At 47.4% G+C, this 20,960-nt stretch overlaps 1 protein-coding gene across 5 annotated transcripts in view; it reads right to left on the bottom strand.

The window, feature by feature from the left end:
- ATP7B (ATPase copper transporting beta) overlaps positions 1–20,960 on the bottom strand; it is a 65,824-nt gene that overhangs the window by 17,271 nt on the left and 27,593 nt on the right. For all 5 annotated transcript variants that reach the window (XM_069467692.1, XM_069467693.1, XM_069467697.1 and 2 more), the window contains 7 exons: positions 17,316–17,573; positions 15,621–15,784; positions 12,859–13,020; positions 10,801–10,877; positions 9,097–9,271; positions 7,653–7,886; positions 6,864–6,955 (listed from right to left, as the gene is read on the bottom strand). In XM_069467692.1, coding sequence (XP_069323793.1) covers positions 6,864–6,955; positions 7,653–7,886; positions 9,097–9,271; positions 10,801–10,877; positions 12,859–13,020; positions 15,621–15,784; positions 17,316–17,573 — 1,162 coding nt within the window. The remainder of the gene's footprint in view (positions 1–6,863; positions 6,956–7,652; positions 7,887–9,096; positions 9,272–10,800; positions 10,878–12,858; positions 13,021–15,620; positions 15,785–17,315; positions 17,574–20,960) is intronic.

Below are 20,960 nucleotides of genomic sequence, written 5' to 3'. Positions count from 1 at the left end.
GCAGCTCACCCTCTTGCACTGTCACCCAGGTCAGGTTCTAGATGAACTGTTGGGCTAGTTACATTACATTTGCTTTAAAATGGACAACAGCATTCACTTTATCTGTTCACTTATAGATTGAATCAATATTTATTGTGCAGCTACTAAATGCCAGGCACTGTTTTAAGCACTGGGAATACTGCTGTGAACAGCATAACAAAATCCTGACCCTCAAGAAGACAAATTCTGCAGTAGAAACACACAAGCAAGACAGTATCAGGTATTAAATAAGTGCTAGGATGGGACTAAACCAGGATAATGTCACTAGAGGGCTTCTCTTGGAAGATGACATTTAAGCTGAGACCTAACTGACAAGAAGGTCCAACATGTGGGGAAAGAAAGTTCAAGGGAGAGAAAACAAAAAGGCCTAAGGCAGGCAGGAAGTATGTGTTTGAGAAGCAGGAAGGAAGCATGGCTGGCAGGAAGTAAGTGAAGGTCAAGGTGAGGTCAGAGAAGCAAGTGGAGTCCAGCTCTTGACGGGTCTCCTAGAGCCAAGAATAGGCTTTGGATGTGAGGTTTTTAGCAGGAAAGTGATACAATCTGATTCACGTTTTCAAGTGATCACTCCGGCCACTGCATGAGAATGAGCTGTAGGGGCAATGACAAAAGCCAGAAGAGCAGCCCCAGCAAAGGACAGCAGTGACTTGGACTGGAGGTGGAGAAGAAACAGGCAGGCTGTTTCCAGGGCATGCATCCACAGCATGTGAAAAATGCAATAGATATGAAGGTCAAGAGAGGAATCAAAGAGGAGCCCCACATTTTTATTTTGAGCAACTGGGTGGATAGAGAAATCATTTAATGAGATGGAGACAACCATGGAGAAACAGCTGAGGGAGGGTGAGGGAAGAGAAGGGAAGGGACGGCGTGAAGAGCTTCATTGGACATGTCGGGTTTAAGATGCCTATTTGACCTCCACATAGAAATGTCAACTTGGGAGCTGAAAATATGAGTCTGCAGTGGAGAGAAGAGGTCAGAGCTAGAGGTACAAATCTAGGAGTTGTCACACACAGATGGTGCTTAAAGCCATGAAACGGTATGAGCTTCCCCAGAGTGGAAAGGGAAAAGAGAAGGGGTCCTAGCACTAAGCCCTGGGATACTCCACTATCTGGAGGTTGAGCAGTAGCCGAAGGATCAGCCAGTGACACAGGGGAAAAATGAGACAGCTGGGAGAAGGGAGAAGGGAGCACCCATCAGCTCCACCAAAGGCTGCACAAGTGGCTCCATGGGGCAAGTACACGCAAAAATTCATCACACTCTACACTTAGGGTCTGTGTCGCAGTACATGCCAGTTATATAGCAATAAGAAAAAAATTTCAAAGAAACAGAAAAGGGGGGAAATGCTGATGAGGCTGAAATGAGGATTTTAAAAAAGCAAGGATTAGATTTGGGCACATGGAGATTATTTGGTGGCACTGGCCAAAACAATTTCAGAAACTGTTCGAGTCAAAAGCCCAACTGGAATGGGCAGAGAGAATGTGAGGTGAGGAAACACGGACTGCAGCTAAAGTCAAGTTTTTAATGAAGGTTTGTTGTGAAAGGAAACAGGGAAACAGAGCAGAAGGGGAGGGCTGGGTCAAGGTGGGGACTGCGTGTGTGTGTGTGTGTGTGTGTGTGTGTGTGTGTGAACTGCACGCTGGCGGGAAGGGCCCTGCAGAGAGAGAGATGATGCTGGAGAGAGAGGAGGGGAGGGAGGCATCGGGGGACTGAAGGCCACCGGACGGCACCTCTCTGGAAGCACCACATGGCCCAGATAGAAGTAACTGTATTTTAACACGGGCTCATGAGCAAATGGTGAAAAAGTCAGAAAAGCAGGCCTGGGGGCTATTCTATACCTTCCTTTCACTCTACAAAGACTACATTTAAATTATCATGGGCACAAAAGGCCACCTTATTTGGGAAAAAAATAGACATTTACTGAGTGCTAGGTACCATGCTAGACTTTTACATGTTTTATTTCATTGAATCTTCCCAAAAACATACAAGGTAAATGATATTACCCTTATTTGAGCAAAAATCTGAAGACTTCTTAGAAAGGCACAAAATTGAACATACTTCTTTAGATGTTGCTAGGCATAAATATACAAAACTTAGTAATCAGCATATACAGACAGGTATGTTAAAATGCATCCATAAGTTCCTTTTAAAAAATTGTTCAGGAATGCTCTCTGCAGTGAGGATTAGAGGACTGTTGGCCTCCCAAGGCCAAGCTCCACCCACCATGCTCCCACCTCCCCTCCAAGGGTGTGAACACATCCTGCTTTCAGCCAGGTCCTCAGTTCTAAGGGGTGCCAAGTGCTGAGGAATGAAGGCTGCTTGATAAGACTAAGCCCCCAAGATTTACCACGCATCGCTGTGGGCCACTGTGCACCAGGTATCAGGACAATGAGCAAATGAGACTTAGCTCTGACCTTCTGGGACTCAGAGTCAGCCTTAAAGATGCTGGGGAGAGTCCCCGGGCAGCAGTGTGACCTGGGGTCCAGAGCAGGTGCCTCCGACCTAAACAGGCCTGGTTCACAGCCACAGTCTCCTCCTTTCTACAATGGCGATTTTGTTCCCAGGATCAAACGAGACACGTGTAAAGTGTTTAGCACGGTGCCTGACACACGGTAAGTGCCCAGAGAATGCTGGCGATTCTTACTAATCACATTTTCACTATTGATTGGCCTCTGTGACCCAGGTAGCAGGCCAGGCTGGGGTTACAAAGGGGACAAAGTGCAGCCTTCCTCTCAGGGGGTTTACAGCCTCATGAGCTAAAAGCAGAGACGTAGATGGGCAGTTAAGACAGTGAATTCGGCAATGGCAATAACATAATCAATGGAATACTGAAAAGCCGCTCTCAAAGGCTGAGCCTTCAGCGCGGGGAGCAGGTGTGTGAAAATCAGTTTGGTGGCTGGGGTGGGTCAGCAAGCCAGAGGGAAGGACCTCGACCACTCACGAACATTCTCAGCTTATATTTAAAGTCTTCCAGCGATGGAGAGGTCCAGCTCACACCCCTGCTGAGGCCCCGTCCCTGCGACCTAGAGTTCTCATCCCAGATGTCACCACGTGCGGAGCAGGAGCAGCCGCTTCACTTTAGGAAAAAAAGACCCTGAGGACTAAAGGGCAGACCCTTCCCTCAGCAGAAATTACTCAGTTTTAAAATGTCTGCTCCTGCAGGGAGACTTACAGAAAATTGGCACAACAGTCCAACTGGTGCCTAAGAAATCTTTAGTAATGCTAATCTCTGCTTAATCTAACTTTGAATTTCTCCTTTGATCTAAATTAAGCACATCTTTCTAACTCTAAACAGCTTAAAGTGAACAGCCCTTTATGGGTGCTAGCATGGCTCCTTCTGGCGAATTCCCAGCAGCAGTTCTTCTTCAGAAGCTGATCCCGCCCCCCCCCCCATGCTGAGTGGTGGGCTTTCCTCAGTATTTCTTCAGGTCTAAGGCTTCTGCCAGCAGTCCGCTTACCTCCCCTTCTCTACTCGCCTTCCTCAGCAAACATAAGACAAAAAGCAATGGTCACTGCTCTAGATAAAACTTGTAATTTTGTTTCCCCTCTAATTATAACAGAAAATTTCAACATGGGGGACTGGGGACCGGGCTGTGCTAGCCTTTAATATCAAGCATGTGCGTGTGTGCAGCCAGTTCCTTAACATCTGACAGCAGTCTCACTCGTCCAGCTTGGGAGCGTGTATGTCACACAGTGCTCAGTCTGAGCCAGGCCTGACGGTGAGTCATTGAAGGATTTTCCACTATAGAGTAATGTGATCTGATTTGTGCCTTCCAAAAGCTCACTGATTTGAACATGGAAATGCTTAGAAGGAGACAGGCTGCAAGCTGGCGGCAACGAGAAGACCTCTCTGGTGCTTTAGGGGTAGGCTGCAGGGGCCTGGATGAGTGTGGGGGCCGTGGGGGCAGCAGATGGCAGCCCTGGAGATCAAGGAGCTAGAGCCATGAGAAGGGAGCCCAGAAGTGTGGGGGAAGGCAGGGGAGGGGCTGCAGAGGATGTGCAGGCTCTGCCCAGGGAGCTGGTGTGAGGCTGGCACCCCCTGAGATGGACAGGCACCAGGGAAGTGGGAGAATCTGGAGGGAAAGGGGAGGGAGCTCTGAGCCCTTGCGAGCCACTCAAGAGAAGGGTTCCCACCGGATCTGGAGGCGGGTTTGGGAATGAGCTCCCCAAGGCTGTTAACTGAAGACACAGGGGAGACAAGATGTCCCAGAAAGTCTGTAAAATACAAAGGGACCACCACCCAAACCCTGAGAGCATCCATAATTAAGGCATAGGGAGAGCAAAGAAAGTCCACAAAGGAGACTAAACAGCAGCAGCAAGGGAAGAAATTACAATGCGCCAGATTGACTGCACCTATAAATGCTCTCATCACCCAAGACTGAGGATAAAGAGAACCGACAAGTGTCCTGGCAAAGGGAGGGAGGGAGGGAGCTTGGCTTAAAGGAGCCAGTTATTCAGGAAGCGCCAGGGGCCTTCAGAAGGCATCACAGACTGTTCACACACACAGAGGCCCAGATGTAGGAGGTTCCCTGCTGGAGGCAGAGGTGACTGGAGGGTGGGGGGCAGTACCCAACATGCCTCGCAGTACAGAATGGTCGAGCCCCTCAGGAGAGGCCTGGACTGCTGCATTGGGCGGCAGAGGGAGTGGCCTCGGCCTAGGAGAGCAGAGTGTGATGACCATGGGCCCCAAGTACCCCGTCGGGAGGGCAGGTAGGAATGACCACCCCGGAACTGCGCAGCAAGCGTTAATGGAGGTGCTCTGAGCACACAGCCCATCTGAGGAAAAGCCAGAATGAACGAACTGTGGTCTTCTGGCTTCTGGCTTCAACATGTTCCCGCCATGCTGTGATGGCAGTAGTCCGGCCCAGTGTGCCCTCAGCCCGAAAATGAATCACCATCCTTGGAAAGGAGCTGAGTAATGACAGGTGTGGCCCGTGTCACGGGCATTTCAGCTGGCTTGTGCCTTCAGGCAGATGCCTATCCCCTGTGTTCAGTCACTGGAGCAGTTCCAGCGGTTGCCAGCAGAGCAACCACTGGCTTTTCCAACTGAAAAGCGGATCTAGCAGGGCGAGTTGGAGGAAAGGGGAGTCCAGACATTGCTCCCCGTCTGAACGTGTTCACTCCTCAGGAACTTTCATGTCACTAATTTAATAAGAAGCCAAAGTGAGTGACTACTGCAGAGCCACCAGCCTTGGGAGCGCAGAGCGCCAAGTGCTCCATCATGCAGGGTCCCCCCCGGGGACAGTATGGCATGGTGACTAACGGGGGCTCTGGGCACGTTACTTCACCTCACTGAACTTAGGCTCTTCCTGACGAAAGCAGGACGATGACAGTACTGACCTCACGGGATGGCTGTCAGGATTAAACTAGACAATCTGTGCACAGTGCTGAGGAGTGTACCTGGTACATCACAGGGACTCACATCTCAGCTCTCACTACTGTAATTATGATTATTACTTAAAAGCCTGCGCCGGGAACAAAACCAGTGCTGTGCTACAGCCAGCCTGCGCCTCATGAACTTCCCGGGCACCTGTGTGGCCCTCACTGGTCCCTTTACTCTGCGCAGGCTCACCAACCCCACGGGGAAGCAGGGGCGCTGCCTTGGCCCTCCCAGCCTCAGAGGACACGATTACGCAGACTGGCACCGGTAACAGACTGATGAGTGGGCACCGGGCATGGGGGGCGGGGGGGAGCCAGAGGCTGTCGCCTCTGACAACCAGAGAGTTTGGAGTCCACATCACACTGGATGGTAAGAATCAGCAAAGACAGAGCCGCTGAAGACCACAGAGAAAACCAACGGAGAAGGGCTCCTGAGCTGAGGCCCCAGCAGCCGCCCCTCCCCCACTGCCTTCCACTGGGCAGGAGGGGGAGGTGTGGGGAGGAGGCCAGCTGTGCAGGCCGAGTGACAGGGGACAGGGGACTGGTGGGTTTCCATTCTCAATGCTTCTACTGTCAGAGTCAGAAGTGAGACCACAGGCTAAAGGGGCAAGTGGTGGCGCCAGAGAGAGATTTAGGAATGGGAAGGAGGCCTGAAATAACCATTGCTCCAAATATAAAAAAAGAGGCTAACCAAGGAAATACAGAAGCTTTCATTTCTAAAAATTTCCATGTTATTAAATATGCTTTAAGGTTCAATGTGTATAAGGATTAAAAACATAGACTCTGGATCCACCAGTCTGGAATATCCCAATTCCACTGCTTAATACCTCTGTGACCATGGGCCAATTGATTAGCCTATTTGAACCTCAATCTCCTCATCTGCAAACTAAGGGTATTAACAGTCCCATGCATAAAAGTTTTTAGTCCCCCTTTGGTTAGATGAAATACAAAGAGGTTAGAATAGTGTCTGGCAAACAGTAAACGCAATATGAGTTTCCAGCAATAATGATAATGATTATTATTTCTAATATCAGGCAACCTTATGAGGAAGATAAATACCCCTCCTCCCATTTTTACTTTTTGGCAAGTTGAAGCCCTTATCTCTCTGCCTGTCTGAATCCAAATCTTGCAAGGAAGGCCCAGTTCATATTCCATGTTCTCTGTGAGGTTTTCCTTGACCACCATTAGCCTTCCTCTTCCAAGTTCTGGGCATACTGGTCATCTATGCCTCTTATTTGCCATTTAGCATACAGACACCTCCTCCAACTCGTTTGCTTTTTCATACTTAAATGCCTTGTTTTATAACTGGATTGAGAGGAGGGATCCTACCAGAAGCGTCTCTCTGCTCGCCCTCACAAGGTCTAGTGCAACGTCGCTACGTGATGGGTGTTTGAATCGTACCACACACGTTGATGTAAACTCATCAAAGACTTCTGAGGAAGACAACCCACCTGATGATTAAGTTGTCCTCGCCAAGGGTCACAACGGTGGCTTCTGTGGCTTGCAGAGACATGAGTTTGGCAAGGGCTTCTGAGGTTTTGCTCTAGGAAATGACCAGAATGTAACGTGAGAGCTATCATAAGCTGACCTGCCCCAGACCCAGAGCCTGGCGTTAGAGGTGTGAGAGAAACAGCTGGAGAAAAGGCAGCTCCCTACCACAGCCACGCTGTACAGCAGAAGGCTCTGCAGGGCAGGCGTTACGCACCGCAGCCATGTGAGTCATTGCCACACACTGTCACTGCCTGTGAAACTGAATTCTAGGAATTACATTTCAGATCGGAGACAAATACCAGGCTGCTCACTGACCACTTTCTTTTATTCTTTTAGGGCCTGAGTGGCACTGTCTTATAGAAGACATTTCGATGCTGGGGTCATTGGAGGGTGTTAAAAATGGCATGACCCTGAGGTGGAGATGTGGATTTCTAGACTAACAGCTATGTACTCAGCTATGCACAAAGAGACAACATAGGCTCTGACCTGAAGGCCAGGGTTCTTTCCTTTGCACAACACACCTGAACAAAGGTTTTAATATAATAATTAACCAGATTAGCTGGGATTTCAGAAGTAGCATCCAATTTGGAGATTAGTGAGTAGAGCACCTAATTATATGGAGGTTTCCTATTTCTTTAAGTCTGTCTCTATATTGTGTATAATTAGTAATTCTAAACACAGTGTTCAGAGGAACTGGGGTTTGTGTTACTAAAGGAGCAGCTCCTTCTTGACCTTGAAGCTGCTGGTACCTTTGCCACGTGCTCCAGCCACCGCCCCAGGGCGATGAACACGAAGAGCATGGGGGGGGTGTCGAAGAACGTCACGGGGCTCCTCTCAGCCTTCTCGGCCACTGCGACCACCAGGATGACCAGAGAGTAGGCGTAGGCAATGCTTGTGGCCAGGACGATGAGCACGTCCATGTTGGCTGACCCGTGTTTCAAAGATTTGTAGGCCTGAACGTAGAAGTACCACCCACCGAGGAGCTGCAAGACAAGGAAAGCTCTAGCTGTGTGCACAGTGCTGACATCACTTTTCCCTCTGTGATGGATGGTTATGAAACACACTTTCTGCTACAGCAATGATGAACCAGAACATGACAGACCTTTAAACCCAGAGCATACAATGCAAATGTCCATTAACAGAAGAATGGTGAAATGGTGGAAAAAATTATGATTCATTTATACTGTGGACACTGCTATGCAGTCCCTAAAGAGAATGTGCTCTATCTATAAACCACTGACATAAAAGATGTCCATGATACATGGTTAAGTAAAAAAATCAGTTACACATCAGTATATCTTATATACCATTTCAGTTTAAAAAGTCTGTATGTATTATGTGAACACGTACATACACAATACATAGATAAACACAAGTGTGCATGTTCTCCGTATAGATAAGCATCTGGAAAGATGCATGCTCAACTATTAATAATACTATGGCAACACTGTGGAATGGCACTGGGCTTGGGGCAGGATGCATTTAGTAAAAGAGTATCTTCCCCTTTTCACACTTCAATATGGCTTAAATTGTTTATAGGAAGTGTACATTATATTTGTAATTTTAAAAATATAGAAAAAAAACCAAATTCAGCCTATAAATGCTTGCCCCCAAATATTCCTAAACATTACAGTTTTGAGTTTAGTTTTATGTTCCAAAATATATGCGTAGAGGGCACACTTCCCACCAGGCACACATCTAGTTCCTTACTATCACCACCAGAGGAGACATTCCCTGAGGTGGGTCTCTTTTAAATTATAATTTCCTCAAAGGTAAGGACTACATCTCTGTCTTTCAAGATAGAAGCATGAGTTCCAGAGTGATCCAGCTGCTGCTTCTAACAACAATGGTACATTAAGCTAAGTAATATGCCAATTGGTGACACACAGGTTCACCAGTTCTTGCAGGGAGAATGCTGCTATTCCAGGGAGAATTTTGATCACATGCAATCAACCGTGAAACTGACAGTGCAACCAAGACCTTCTTAGTCCCCTACACTGGAGGACACCTCCACCCTCCAATCTGGTCATAAGACAGGGAAAAAAAGCAGCAGCTTCCTGGGTAGGGCAGGAAGACTGCAATACAGTGCCACTTAAACCAAGCTAAAGGACTGTATTTAGCCTAAGAGGCAGAATATCCACTGGTCACACTCAGGCATGTAGGCAGAGGTCTGCCCATCTTTCTGACACGCACCTGGACAAAGGTACACAAGATAAAGAAGATGAGATTTAGAATGGACAGTCCTGGAATGATGTTGTGGTCCAGGACCATAGACTCATGGGGCTCGTTGCTGGGTATTAGCATATAGATCATTAAACCCATAACAGGAATACCAAACACCAGGCTGCTCAGGAAAGACTTCTTCCACCTGGAAAGCAAAGGCAGCAACACAGATAGATTAGACACCACTTGTCACCTGGATTACAGGCAGGTCCCCTCCTGAGGATCGGGCTTTTAGACTAGCCTTTATCACATGTCTAGGACAGACCAGCAAGGGCTAAAATGAAACTAAGGATCACTTCCTGACACCAGCCATCTGAGGGAACATCGAAAGGTCACACATCGCTGCAAGGATGTCCCGGAGATGTCCAGGCCCGGCCCCTGCCTGTACATGCTGATATGTCCTCTCCAATTCGTAGGTGAGGCAACTGAGGCCCAGAAGCTGAACACTCGGCCCGAACGAGGTCTAATATCCTCAGCCTATGGCTGTCTACAGCTCTTTGTTCAAAATTCAATCAAATACAAACCCCCAAAGAAAAAAAATATATAAAAGCAGCATTTTATTAGTGTAAACTTATTTACATATTCAATGTTTAAACAATTACTTAAAATAGAGTCAGTGAGAAGAGTGCGGCTGTCCTGAGGAACACCAAACCTTGAAATCAGGGGTCATGGCCGCCAGCTGTGGCCTCACATTAGCTGCAGCATTCATGAAATTCCAACCAAGAGGGTGCAGAACCTCTAACGCACCTTAGGCACGGCCTGGAAACCAGTGGCTTGTGAGGCTGAAGTCCTAGGCTCTCAGGCCACTGCCCATGGCCAGTCACCCCCCATGACCCCCTAGATGCCTCTCCTGTGCCCAGCATGCCAATCACACCAAGTCACAGAAGTCTCCAAAGGCCCCTAGAAGACCCTCACTCCCTGCCTGCCACCTCCAGCCCCGCCGACTCCTTCAGCCTTCCAAAATTCCACTCATTCTCTGAACTTAGATCTTAAGTCCCCTGGTCGGAGGTTTCCTAGACCTTCCAGAATCTGCCTGAAACATTGCTGTCATTGCTCACTCACTCTTTCCTAGCCCCTCTAAGGTGGAAAGACACCCTAGGCATCCTCAGCACCTGGCACAGCGCCCTGCACACCACAGCAACCTTTAGTTTACTGAAGGAATAAGTGACCATCTGAAATAGTGAACGAACCCAGGTCTCCTGCTCCCAGGCCGTTTTCTTTCCACTCAGCCAGGATGCCTGTCCTCAAATTCTTGTTCTAGAACCCATACAAATAAAGTCTGAAAATATCTACACTCTTTTCCTCCCTCCCACTCTAAGCACTGTTCACTGTTACCACCTGCCACAGGTGGCTATTTAAATTAAAATTAAATAAAGACTAAAAATTCATCTCCATAGTCACACTAGCTGCATTTCAAGTGTTCACTAGGCACATGTGTCTAGTGGCTTCCATACTGCGCAGTGCAGACATAGAGCACTGCCATCATCGCAGAAACTCCATTTGGACAGTGCTGTATTAAAGGGTTAAGGTTCCCAGGGTAAAGGCCACGAACCCAGGTGGAGGCACTGGGGGAAGCCAGGGCAGCAAGCACACCGGCAGGCATGAACCACAGAGGCCCAGGGAGAGGAAGACACTTAGACAGGAGCTACAATTCATCTTTTGGGTTCTACTTACTGCTTTATTTCTATCTTGTGGTCCAAGTGATGAGCGCTGGGGTTTCTCTGGGCCACGGAAGCACGAAAGCCAATTTCCTTGTTATTAAAAGAGAGGGTAGAGATACAGGAGGGGGGTACCTGGTTAAAACATGCATTGGCAGAAAGCACTTTACAGCTTTGGAAATGAGAAAGAATCTAAAAGTGCCTCAGACGACTATAGTGGGTTTCCTCTCACAACTTCTTTACCCAAATTGCCCTGCGAACCCTGTTCAGAAGTTCAGGACCCTGTTATGCTTAGGGACTGAACCATCCCCAAGAAGAAGGCATTGAATGGGAATTCCTATTCCTTCTGTCAGCAGAGATGACAGCGGGTTTTGGCTCGATAGCATCACCAGGCCCCAAAGCTGATCAGTGTTGACTTAAAAACTCAGAATTTTTGAGTTAAAGAATCCCAAATACTTAATAATCAGGTACTTTCATTCCATGCCCGAGGAAGCTGAAGGTCAGAGGTTAAAGGCCGTGCCCAAAGCCACAGTGTTATCAGAGCTCCAGTCTCCAGGCTTCCAGCCCTGGCTTCTTCCCACTGGAGCTGAACGTGGCTTCCACTGTGGCCCGACAGACTGCGCCTAAATCTTGTGCTTTTCTCATGGATTCAAGCACTTCCGTCACCACTTTAATCTGATCACTAAGTCTCTGATACTCTTCATGAATATATGCAGGACAACTGTTAGGAAATGTCAGTCAGCACAATATAGAGGGACCCCAGAACTCTGGTGCTGGGACTTTTACCCCAGAATTAAACGTTATGGTGGGAGAAAGAGAATCTAAGACTGTTTAAAGACAAATCTTTTCACATCTAATACCAGCCTAAATACATCAGGAAAAGATGCCCCAGAGATGCAAGAATGGAGGCCAGACACTGGCACTGTGCCTCGTGAGGACAGAGAGGATGCCGTGCCACGCTCGTGGGCTGGGCGGAGGCGCGAGAGGGTAGTAGAGCCCGGAAAGGGTCACGGAGACGTGTCTGCAGGTACCGCTCTCCTCACTGCTGGCTGCATCGTCTGACAGCGGAGCCTCACCAATGCCACACCACTACCGTTCTCTAGGATTTGTGGTGCAGGAGAAACAGAAAGGCTGCTGAGCTTGGAGCCCTAAGTCTGGGTTGGAGTGCTAGGTGCTGGGTACCAGTGAGCAAAGTCACTTAACCGCTCTGAGGACCTTCCCTCATTTGGTAAAACAGCTGTGTTATCTGCCTTCGACGGTGAGGCCCTAAATCAGCGGAAGTGTCAACATTTCCATGTCAAAAAGCACCACTAGGCCGTGCACCAAAGTCTCTCTTTAAATACACACACCCCACATAAAATGAAGAGAAAATTAAGGACATTATATTAAGCCTGGTACAAGATGTCTCACTTCATAAGCAGGTGCATTAAGCAGTAGTTCCCACTAAACTTATTCTTGCCACTAGTTGTTGCAGGTTAACCTTGTTCAGTTCTGACTGTCTTAACCCATTCAGCTCTGACACACACTCTCTTAAGCATCTGCTCTGGTTTACATTTTAACAAGGAAATGCCGTCTGTGGACAAACTGAGGGAGGGAGCAGAAGGTAGGGCATGCGTGAAGATTCTGATTTTCTAATACAGAAATGACCCAACTCCCCACAAGACAGGCCTCCCACAGTGGGAAAAGGCAATGCCAACATTTCTCCCATCTGTAGATACTTGGTACAGACATAAAGAATACTTAAAAATTACAATTAGGCGATTGAACCCTATGTACTAGGTATCTTGACAATATTGCTATTTCTCAAGGAATATCTGAAATTAAAACAAAGATAATGTCTTTTTCCCACCTTTTTCTTACCCATTCACTGATATCTCCCCTCAGATTATTTAATATTTACTTATCTTCACAGTTTATTTTAAAATGATTGAGCTTATTTCTGCGGAAAAACTTGAAGGATTTGAGGTGATTTTTGTTTCTTCTTTTTGCCTAGCTCTATTTTCTCATTTTCCTTCAATGATTATATATTACTGTTTTTAAAAAGGTGAGTATAATTTTTTAATGAATGACTTACCTCAATGATTTTGATAATATCCCGTGGCCCGATAATTTCCGGATCAAATTTAACAAGGGCTTTGCTGGTGGCAAGGGCCACAGAGGCGTAGGTGATGCCATTTGTCCTTGTGAGCTTGGACTCTATGTTGTGGACACAGGAGGCGCAGGTCATCCCTGTGATCTGCAACACAGGATGACAAGAAACCCACAGACCTAAGATCAAGATGAGCCTGTTATCAAAGGCACTTCAGGGAGCTTGGGTAACAGGCAGCCACGAGCCTTTTCCCCTCTGCAGTGACATTCTTGAGTCTCTGGACCCTACGAGACTCTGGACCCTACCTCTAAATCCCATGTGCAAGACTCTCAGGGTGCCCCTAGTGGCTTCAGGGACATAAACAGTGGTTCTGTCCACTCGGGTACAGGAGATAGTCACTCACAAAGAAGATGACAATAGACCAGGGCATGACTTCTGGCCCTGACAATGATGGGCCTTCATAAGCTACTCTCCACCCTGTCTCAGTTATCTCATCGCAATACTGGGATAAAAATTGTCTCCAAAGGGTAAGCATGTGCACCTCTGCAAAACCCTCTGAACTGCGGAAATACTCTCTGTAATCCCGAGTGTCGCTGGCATGGGGTCTGCAGCTGCTGCTTGTACCCTCCCTACTTCAGTGCTCTGCTGGCTCCATGGCTGGCGATGTCAATACCAGCAGGAGGAAAGGACTTAGGAAGGGACTGATGGAGGAGATGGATCGGAGGCCCAAAGTGTGGACAGGGTGTTGACAGGTGAAGGTAAGGGTACCCCTAGAGGGAGAAGCTTGGAAAACACAAAAGGCAGCGACAGCACAAGGTGCTCAGACAGCGATCAACAGCCAGGCTGGTTGACCCAGGATGCGAGAGGAAGAGGAAAGAAGGCTGTAGTGTTGGTTAGGTCCACAGCCTGAAGGCCCTTGAGCAGCCAGCTGAAAACTTTGCCAAGCCGGCACTCGACGCGAAGTCACCAAGGGGCAATGAGCATTGGAATGACATGACTGGAGCTACACTGTGAAACTTGCATCAGTGACCCCAGAATAAATACCACAAGAGATGAGAGAATCCCATCTGGAATCCGGGAGGAAGGCGAGGGCAGCTCATCTGGAATCAGAATGCATTCAACTCGGCATGAGACCAAGGAAAAGACTGGAAAGCGAGGACCATCAAGCAAACTTAGGCGCTTACCTGCTGCACTAACAGAATTTTTTATCAAGTCTCCAAATAGTCCAATGGTGCCTCTATGCTCTCCTTTTATTTTTATAATAATAATAATGAGAGGTAGCATTTATTGTGCACTTGCAACGTGCCTGGTACTGTCCCAGGCACCGTGCTGCTCACACCAACCCCACAAGGTAGGTCTCAAAACTGCAGTTTTAGAACTTGTCCAAAGTCGCATGACCAGCAAGGCACAGAGTCCAGTCTGCTGCGAGCTGCCACCGGCTGCAGCATGAAGTGAGCCTCCCCAGAGCAAGCTAAGAAATGTCCCTGCAGCGACAGGGCCAGAATTCAAACCCAGCCGGAGCCGAAGCCACTTCTGCCATGTCACGCTGTGCACCCTGACGTGAGAAGGCGAGTCTCAGGGTGCCGTGCCAGTGCTGGGGTATATCACTGCATCAGGCAAATCAAACAGTTCACTCTTCTGAGTAGCAGCAGTCAGCATTTCCTAGAATACTAAATATAGGCGTTTCCATAAAATATCTGTGAACGTGTGATGACAAAATAACTATTGATACAGCAGAGTTTTAAAAAAAGAACACTGCAATAAAAAAACTGTTGGAAAAAATGTTTCCCCTTTTCCAGTAACACTCCTGCAGTATTTATTTCCATGCAGTAGTCTGCGCAGGCAGAGAGGTCCACACGTGGAGCCAGAGCTGTGCAGCAGGGACCCTGTGCCTCTCCCTGGCTGACCCGGGCTGCACCCTCCACTCCCAGGGGCGCCCAGCCAGAGCACAGGACCTGCTCCACAGAGAAGGCCACTCTCCGGGAGCTCACATGCCACTCTACCCTCAACACGTTCCCTCAAACATTTACTTAGCACTGATAGCAGTGACCACGTGCACTGAGGCGAGTAGAAGACTCTTTCATCTGGGTAAAGCAGCGTTACTAATTCTCTGTGGGTTCTCCTAAGACTCTTTGTTTACACAGAAAGAGCTGTGTACAGAAGTGCTTTCAAACACAGCATGTTCTAGGTGCCAGACACACCCGATGTTTTCAATGATTTGTTGACATGTGTGGCAGGTAACAACGGACAGATGGGAAACAACACCTCCCCGCCCACATTGGCAACTACCACCACCTTGGGCATTTGCCTCAGACTGAGGGTGCCTACAAACAAGCCCACTCCATCTTTGCACGGCACTTGCTACCACGCAGCCTCACCTGGTCTGCCTCAAGATACCTGCAGGTATGCCAGGTTCTCTTTAGCACGGAAAGACTGTGTTCATGTTCAGCCTCCCCCAAAGCACCCAGCACAGGACAGCCCACTGCTTTTAATTCCTCCTTCTCCTGTACTCCTGCGAGTCACCACCACTTCCTCCCGACACCCCAGATGCACTTGGTGGGATCCCCCCGTGATAATATGACTGACCTTCCTGCACAAAATGAATGAGTCGTTGTTGGCTTCAAAAGAAAACAGAACAGAAAACCCAGCAACAACAACAAACAGGATATATCGAAGGTGGGGGAAATTTGCTAATCACAAAGATGATCTGCTACCAGAACTCATCTGCAAACAGCTATCACACTTACAATCAGCTCGATCTCACCAACTGAGCCTGCGTAGTCCTCCATGACTGTTGCCTCAAAGCCCTGGTCTGTGACGAGCTGAGCTATCTGGAGCGGCTGGATGACTTCCGGATTGTACTTGACTTCTGCCTTTCCCGCCATCAAAGCAACCAACACGGAGAGAACACCTGGAACCATCGGGTCATGGTTGTAACACGCTGGCCAAGGCCTCTGGGGCTCAACGTGATCTAACGAAGAAAAACATCTCCCCAGAAGTCTCTAGAACAGTGGTTCCCAAACTTGGGATAAGCAAACATAAGGATTGTGTGGGGAGCTTTTAACAGTTGTCATGCCTGGCCCTTAACCCAGGCCAGTCAAATTGGCATCTCTCAGTGTAGGTGCCAGGCATCGTTTGTTTTAAAAAGCTTCCCAGGTGATTCTAATGGACAGGCAAGTTGGAAAACCACTATTCTAGAACAATGCTTCTCAAACTGTAATGGGCATATGAATCACCCAGGGAATCTCTATTTGTTAAAAAAGAGATTCTGACTCAGTTGGTCTAGGATGAGGTCTGAGATTCTGCATGTCTGCCCAGCCCCAGGTGATGCCCATGCTCTGGCCTGTGGGCCACACTCTAGGTCAGTCACCCATGATGCCATCAGCTACTGTTACAGAAAGGATATAGGTTTTTCCTCCAGATACTTTCATACAAGGAAAAAAATTAAGAATTTTCAAAAGTGGTTTTCCTTATACTTTTTCAGTTTCTAATAGCTATCAGGAGTGAAAAAGAAATTTCAGCCTATCTTGCTAACACTATTGTGTTAGTTTGGGGGGATGGAGGGTGGGGAGAAATCTCATTCAAATAAATGAAAGGAATGATGTGCTAGAAAGCATGCCATAAGGGACAAAAATGCCACAGGGGACAAAAATGAGCCATCCAAGTGAGGAACAGAAACATAGGCATCAGGGAACTATAGGTTACGAATGAGGAAGAAACTCCTATTAACGCCTCAGTTTGAGAACAGTCATTCCAGAGCTCCAGGAAGGTATAAAACATAGTGAACGAGAGGCTGGAAAAATGTGTCATTCAAATTCAGGGTTGATTCTAAACGCCAGAGAGATCCAGCAAAAAGATACATGGAGCCACTGGGATGAGGAAAGAAAGTGACTCTGGTGGCAAGGTAGAGTCACAGTTAAGATATTTTTCCAAACAAAAAAATGGGACAGGATTTTTCTTGCACTTTCAGGCTTAGAAGTATTGGGAATGTAGTTTGGAGGACAAAACTTTGGCATTTCCACAAGATTCTATGGTTTACAGGGACAATAGGACAGAATATTTGAAAATGGAACTTCTGCACAAAAAGCAGGCTATTTATCGATTCATAATAAGGGGGGAAAATATAGATGGGAGGGGGAAAATATAGAATAATATTAAGACAAGCCAATTGAGAAGTGTATCCGTAGCATGTACCATGACCTTTAAACTGGATTTTCCATGGCTAACTTACTCAGAGACGTATTTTATCTCAAACTAAATACTTCTTAAAGAAAAGAATGCCGACTGTACAAGAACATCAGACAAACATTTAATACTATCATATGATGAACTTGCTTCCAGGTTATCAGGGCTACTGATAAACAGTTAATGGAGATTCTGAAGGGAGAATACAAGGTCTACAGACGGCATTCCCAAGTTCAACATGGGTGTAGATCTCTTACCAGCTTCTTTCTGCAGATTCCTTTCAATGTTAGACACACAGGACGCACAGGTCATGCCTTTGATCTGTAAAAAACATTTCTGTGGTGCCACTGTTCTGGTGGATTGAAGGGACTTTGGTGAGCGGCTGGGGTCGTGGTGTTGAGGGGCCCCCCCAGCATGGGGAGCCACTTCATGCACAGACACAGGTGCGCCACCTGTAGTTTGCACCATGGAATTGCTAGCACTGAGGTTTCCAACAGGGTTGGTGGAATGGTTTCCTAGGATAAAATGTCAGAAATAATTCAAATTAGAAGAACAATAATTTATTTTTCAGAACAAGAGGTTCACGCCTGACAATACTCAGATTAAAGCTCTTGGAGAGGCTACATGGGGGTTGGTGTTTCCATCTCTGTCTCTCCTTCCCCACAACCAGAGACAGGCCCACAATTACAAATACACAAAAATATACCAATACTTCAAGAATGATTGTTCTTCTGATTAGGCGAATGCTCTAATTAGATGATAATAACAACAATAATAGTAATAGTAACTCAGCAGGCACTCTGCTAAGTATGATCCCCTTTAATCATTAAAATTGCCCCATGTGGTAAATACTATTATCCCTATTTCATAGATGAAGAAATGAGTGACAAGCAATTAATTTGCCTCAGATCCCTCAGGCAGTAAGGAAGGAAGCCAGCCTCTACACCACGTCTTTCATCTCCAGGCTCTGTCCCTTTAACCGCTCCCTCATTCTGGGAGTTCTGGCTCCCTCTCCATGAGAATCACACCTTTACTGTCTGCCTTTTCCTGATTGTTTGTACAAGTTCTATATAAATTCCAGCTATGACGCTTTTGTCAGCTGTATGCATTGCAAACATCTCCTCCCAGTCTGTGGTTTGTGTTTTCACTCGACTAATGGTATCTTTTAATAAAAGAAGTCCTTAATGTTAGTGAAGTCCAAATTATCAATCTTTTTTTAATAGTTAGTACTTCTTGTGCTCTCTTAATAGATGTGTCTACACAACAGTGTGAAAATATCCGTGACATTTTCTTCTAAAAGCTTTACTGTTTTAAAATTCCACATTAAAGTCTACAATGCACTTCAATCACTTCCTGTGTAGAGTTTGAGGTAATGAGTCACATGGTGTCTGGGACCCAGCAGACCCTCAGCACGTGCGGGATGAGGGAATGGTGCCTCTGAAGTGGTACCTATTTACAAGAGCAGGAGGAACATGTCATTCATGACGGTGACCTCCTCACACTACATTCATATTGTCCACTCATCCGTTCATCCACTCATTCAAAAAAACACCACGCAAGCAAGTGAGCAAATGCAGAGCTGCCTTCTAGGTAAAAACCAGGTCTAAATGTATTTTCAGTGGGGTGAATTTCAATGACTGTCACTTGCCTGTCTGCTCTCAGGCCCGTCCCCCTCCCTCCCCCTGCTCCACTATCACAGAGTGGGGGTTGGTGGGAGAGGGGCCTGACCCTACAAACCGTTCTTCCCAGGCTTCCTTGCCAACTGGTTTCTGAATACATTTGGCCCATGGAAGGTTAACAAATGGAAAACTGTAGGATAGAAAAGGGAAAAAAACCCAAAGTGTTTCCGCATCTACTAGGATCCCAGCTGCTGCCTCTCCCTTCCTGGTTCCCGTGGTCCCAGGTCCCACCAGGTAACCTCAGCCTGGGGCCCTGAGTAACTCCCCTTGGTCCCTCGGATCCTCCAGCCCTGGAGAAGGTGGCTTCCTGTTGCTGTTAATCTTTGGTGTTAACAACAGCCTGTTTGGATTTTCAATTCTCTAACACCTTTGTCATTAGTTCCCTATATTAAATCCCTCCACTGGGGTACCTGCGACTCTGCCTGTCACAGCCCACAACTTCCTCTTTCATCTCCTTCACAAATACCTACTATGTGCTGGGTGTTAGTGGGTCCAAGGACAAACAAATCACACTGGTTTGAAGACTGTCTTCAAGGGGCTCCTAATCAATCAAGGACTGATCAAATACTTAACCAGCATTTAAGTGGTTATAAAAGATGGTCATTAGCACACTAATGGTTTATTCTAAGTTAAAGTTGCCAGGTAAAATACAGGACATCAGTTAAATTTGAATTTCAGATAAGAAACAAATAATATTTTAGTATGCCATAAATACTCAATTCAATTATTATGTAATATGTAGTTCAATGCTAATTTCTCTTTACCACCTATAACCTGACCACACTGTGGAAAGACTTTAAACATCACACAAATACAGATGATATTGACCTTATACTATATTTCTTACCTTTTGAGTACAGGACTTAGTGTTCTGTTGTTTTCCTTATTGATTTTTCTTTAAAAAAAAAACAAAAAAAAACTCCTTCCTGAAACTTGGTACAAGAGACAAAGCACCTAGCCACTCCAAGACTACCCACTCCCTTCAACAGGGTATGTGCTGTGTGTACAGAGGGGAGGCAGGAAAGAATCACAATAGAGTGAACTTTTCAAGGAAACAAACGTTATCTCCGTGGCCATAGGAAACAGGATGTGGGAAACCAAAGTCCAGTTGGCCCTGAGTGCCTGAGCCCTGGGGGGCTTGTCCTGAGCCTTGGAGGGCTTGTCCCTGATGCTGACAGCAGCTCTTTCCAGCGCTGGGCCCGCTGCTCCCTGCAGCATCACGCTCAGCCAAAGGCCGATGAAGCTGGTCACGTCCAAGTCCAGGCTATAGAGCTACACGGACTTACAAGGCCTGCATCTGGGACCTAAACAGTTAAAACACACCACCCACAGAGCTGCCCTTCACAACACCTGCCCTTCCCTCCTGTTTTCACCTCTCTCTTAACCACCACACCCATCCACCTCTCCAGCACTCCCTGCCTAAACTACTGGTGGTCCCCAGGCCCTCCCCACAAGGCAGGGGGGGCTCCCACCTTCCTGGGGTCCTGAAGCAGCTGCCAAGGCTTCTGATGGCCTCCCCCTAGTTCACCCTGAAAGACACGGTTCAGACCTTAGCCTCTGTGCTCTGGAGTCCTGGGAGATGCCCTTCCTCTGTGCCCCCTTCCTCCCTCTGCTTCTTTCCCATCCCATACTCTCTCTCTCCCTGGGTTTCTGTCATCTCCCAGGGCCCCCACACTCAAATCTGCATCTCCAGCCCACGCTCTCCCTTGAAACTCAAGACCCTTCTAACTCACTGTCCTCTAGCACCTCGGCTAGGGGTTCACCCAGAACCCCCCTCTTCTCTCCATGGCCACCCCCATCACAGCCCCTGGTCGGCCCCCAAGCTTGGTGGAGCCAAGCTCCTCATGTCTTTCAGTTCCACGTCCTGCACTCCAGCCCCACTCGCTCCTCACTCGGCCTCCCACGTGGTCTCACTGCCTCAATTCATGCCGTGCCAGATACCAGATTGGGCCTCTGAAACATAATCTGACCTGTGTTTCCTTGCTTTAGACCCTCTGGGGCTCCCTGGCCTCTCCCTCTTCTCTTACAGCCATCAAAAGGGCAAAGGGAGTCACTGTCACACCCTTCTCTTAATTCCCACTTCTAACAAAATGGTCTCTGGGTGACAAAACTAAGGTTCTGTTGTTTTTATTATTCTATTTTGTTTAACAGGGCAATCTCTGGAGGTGATAATAGTTTCTTTGGTAAGAGAAGGACCTGAATGCTCTATTTCAGAACACAGAG

This window comes from Eulemur rufifrons, chromosome 4 (genome assembly GCF_041146395.1).
Source record: "Eulemur rufifrons isolate Redbay chromosome 4, OSU_ERuf_1, whole genome shotgun sequence".
Classification (NCBI taxonomy): Eukaryota; Metazoa; Chordata; class Mammalia; order Primates; family Lemuridae; genus Eulemur; species Eulemur rufifrons.
This window is presented reverse-complemented; position numbering and strand designations above follow the sequence as displayed.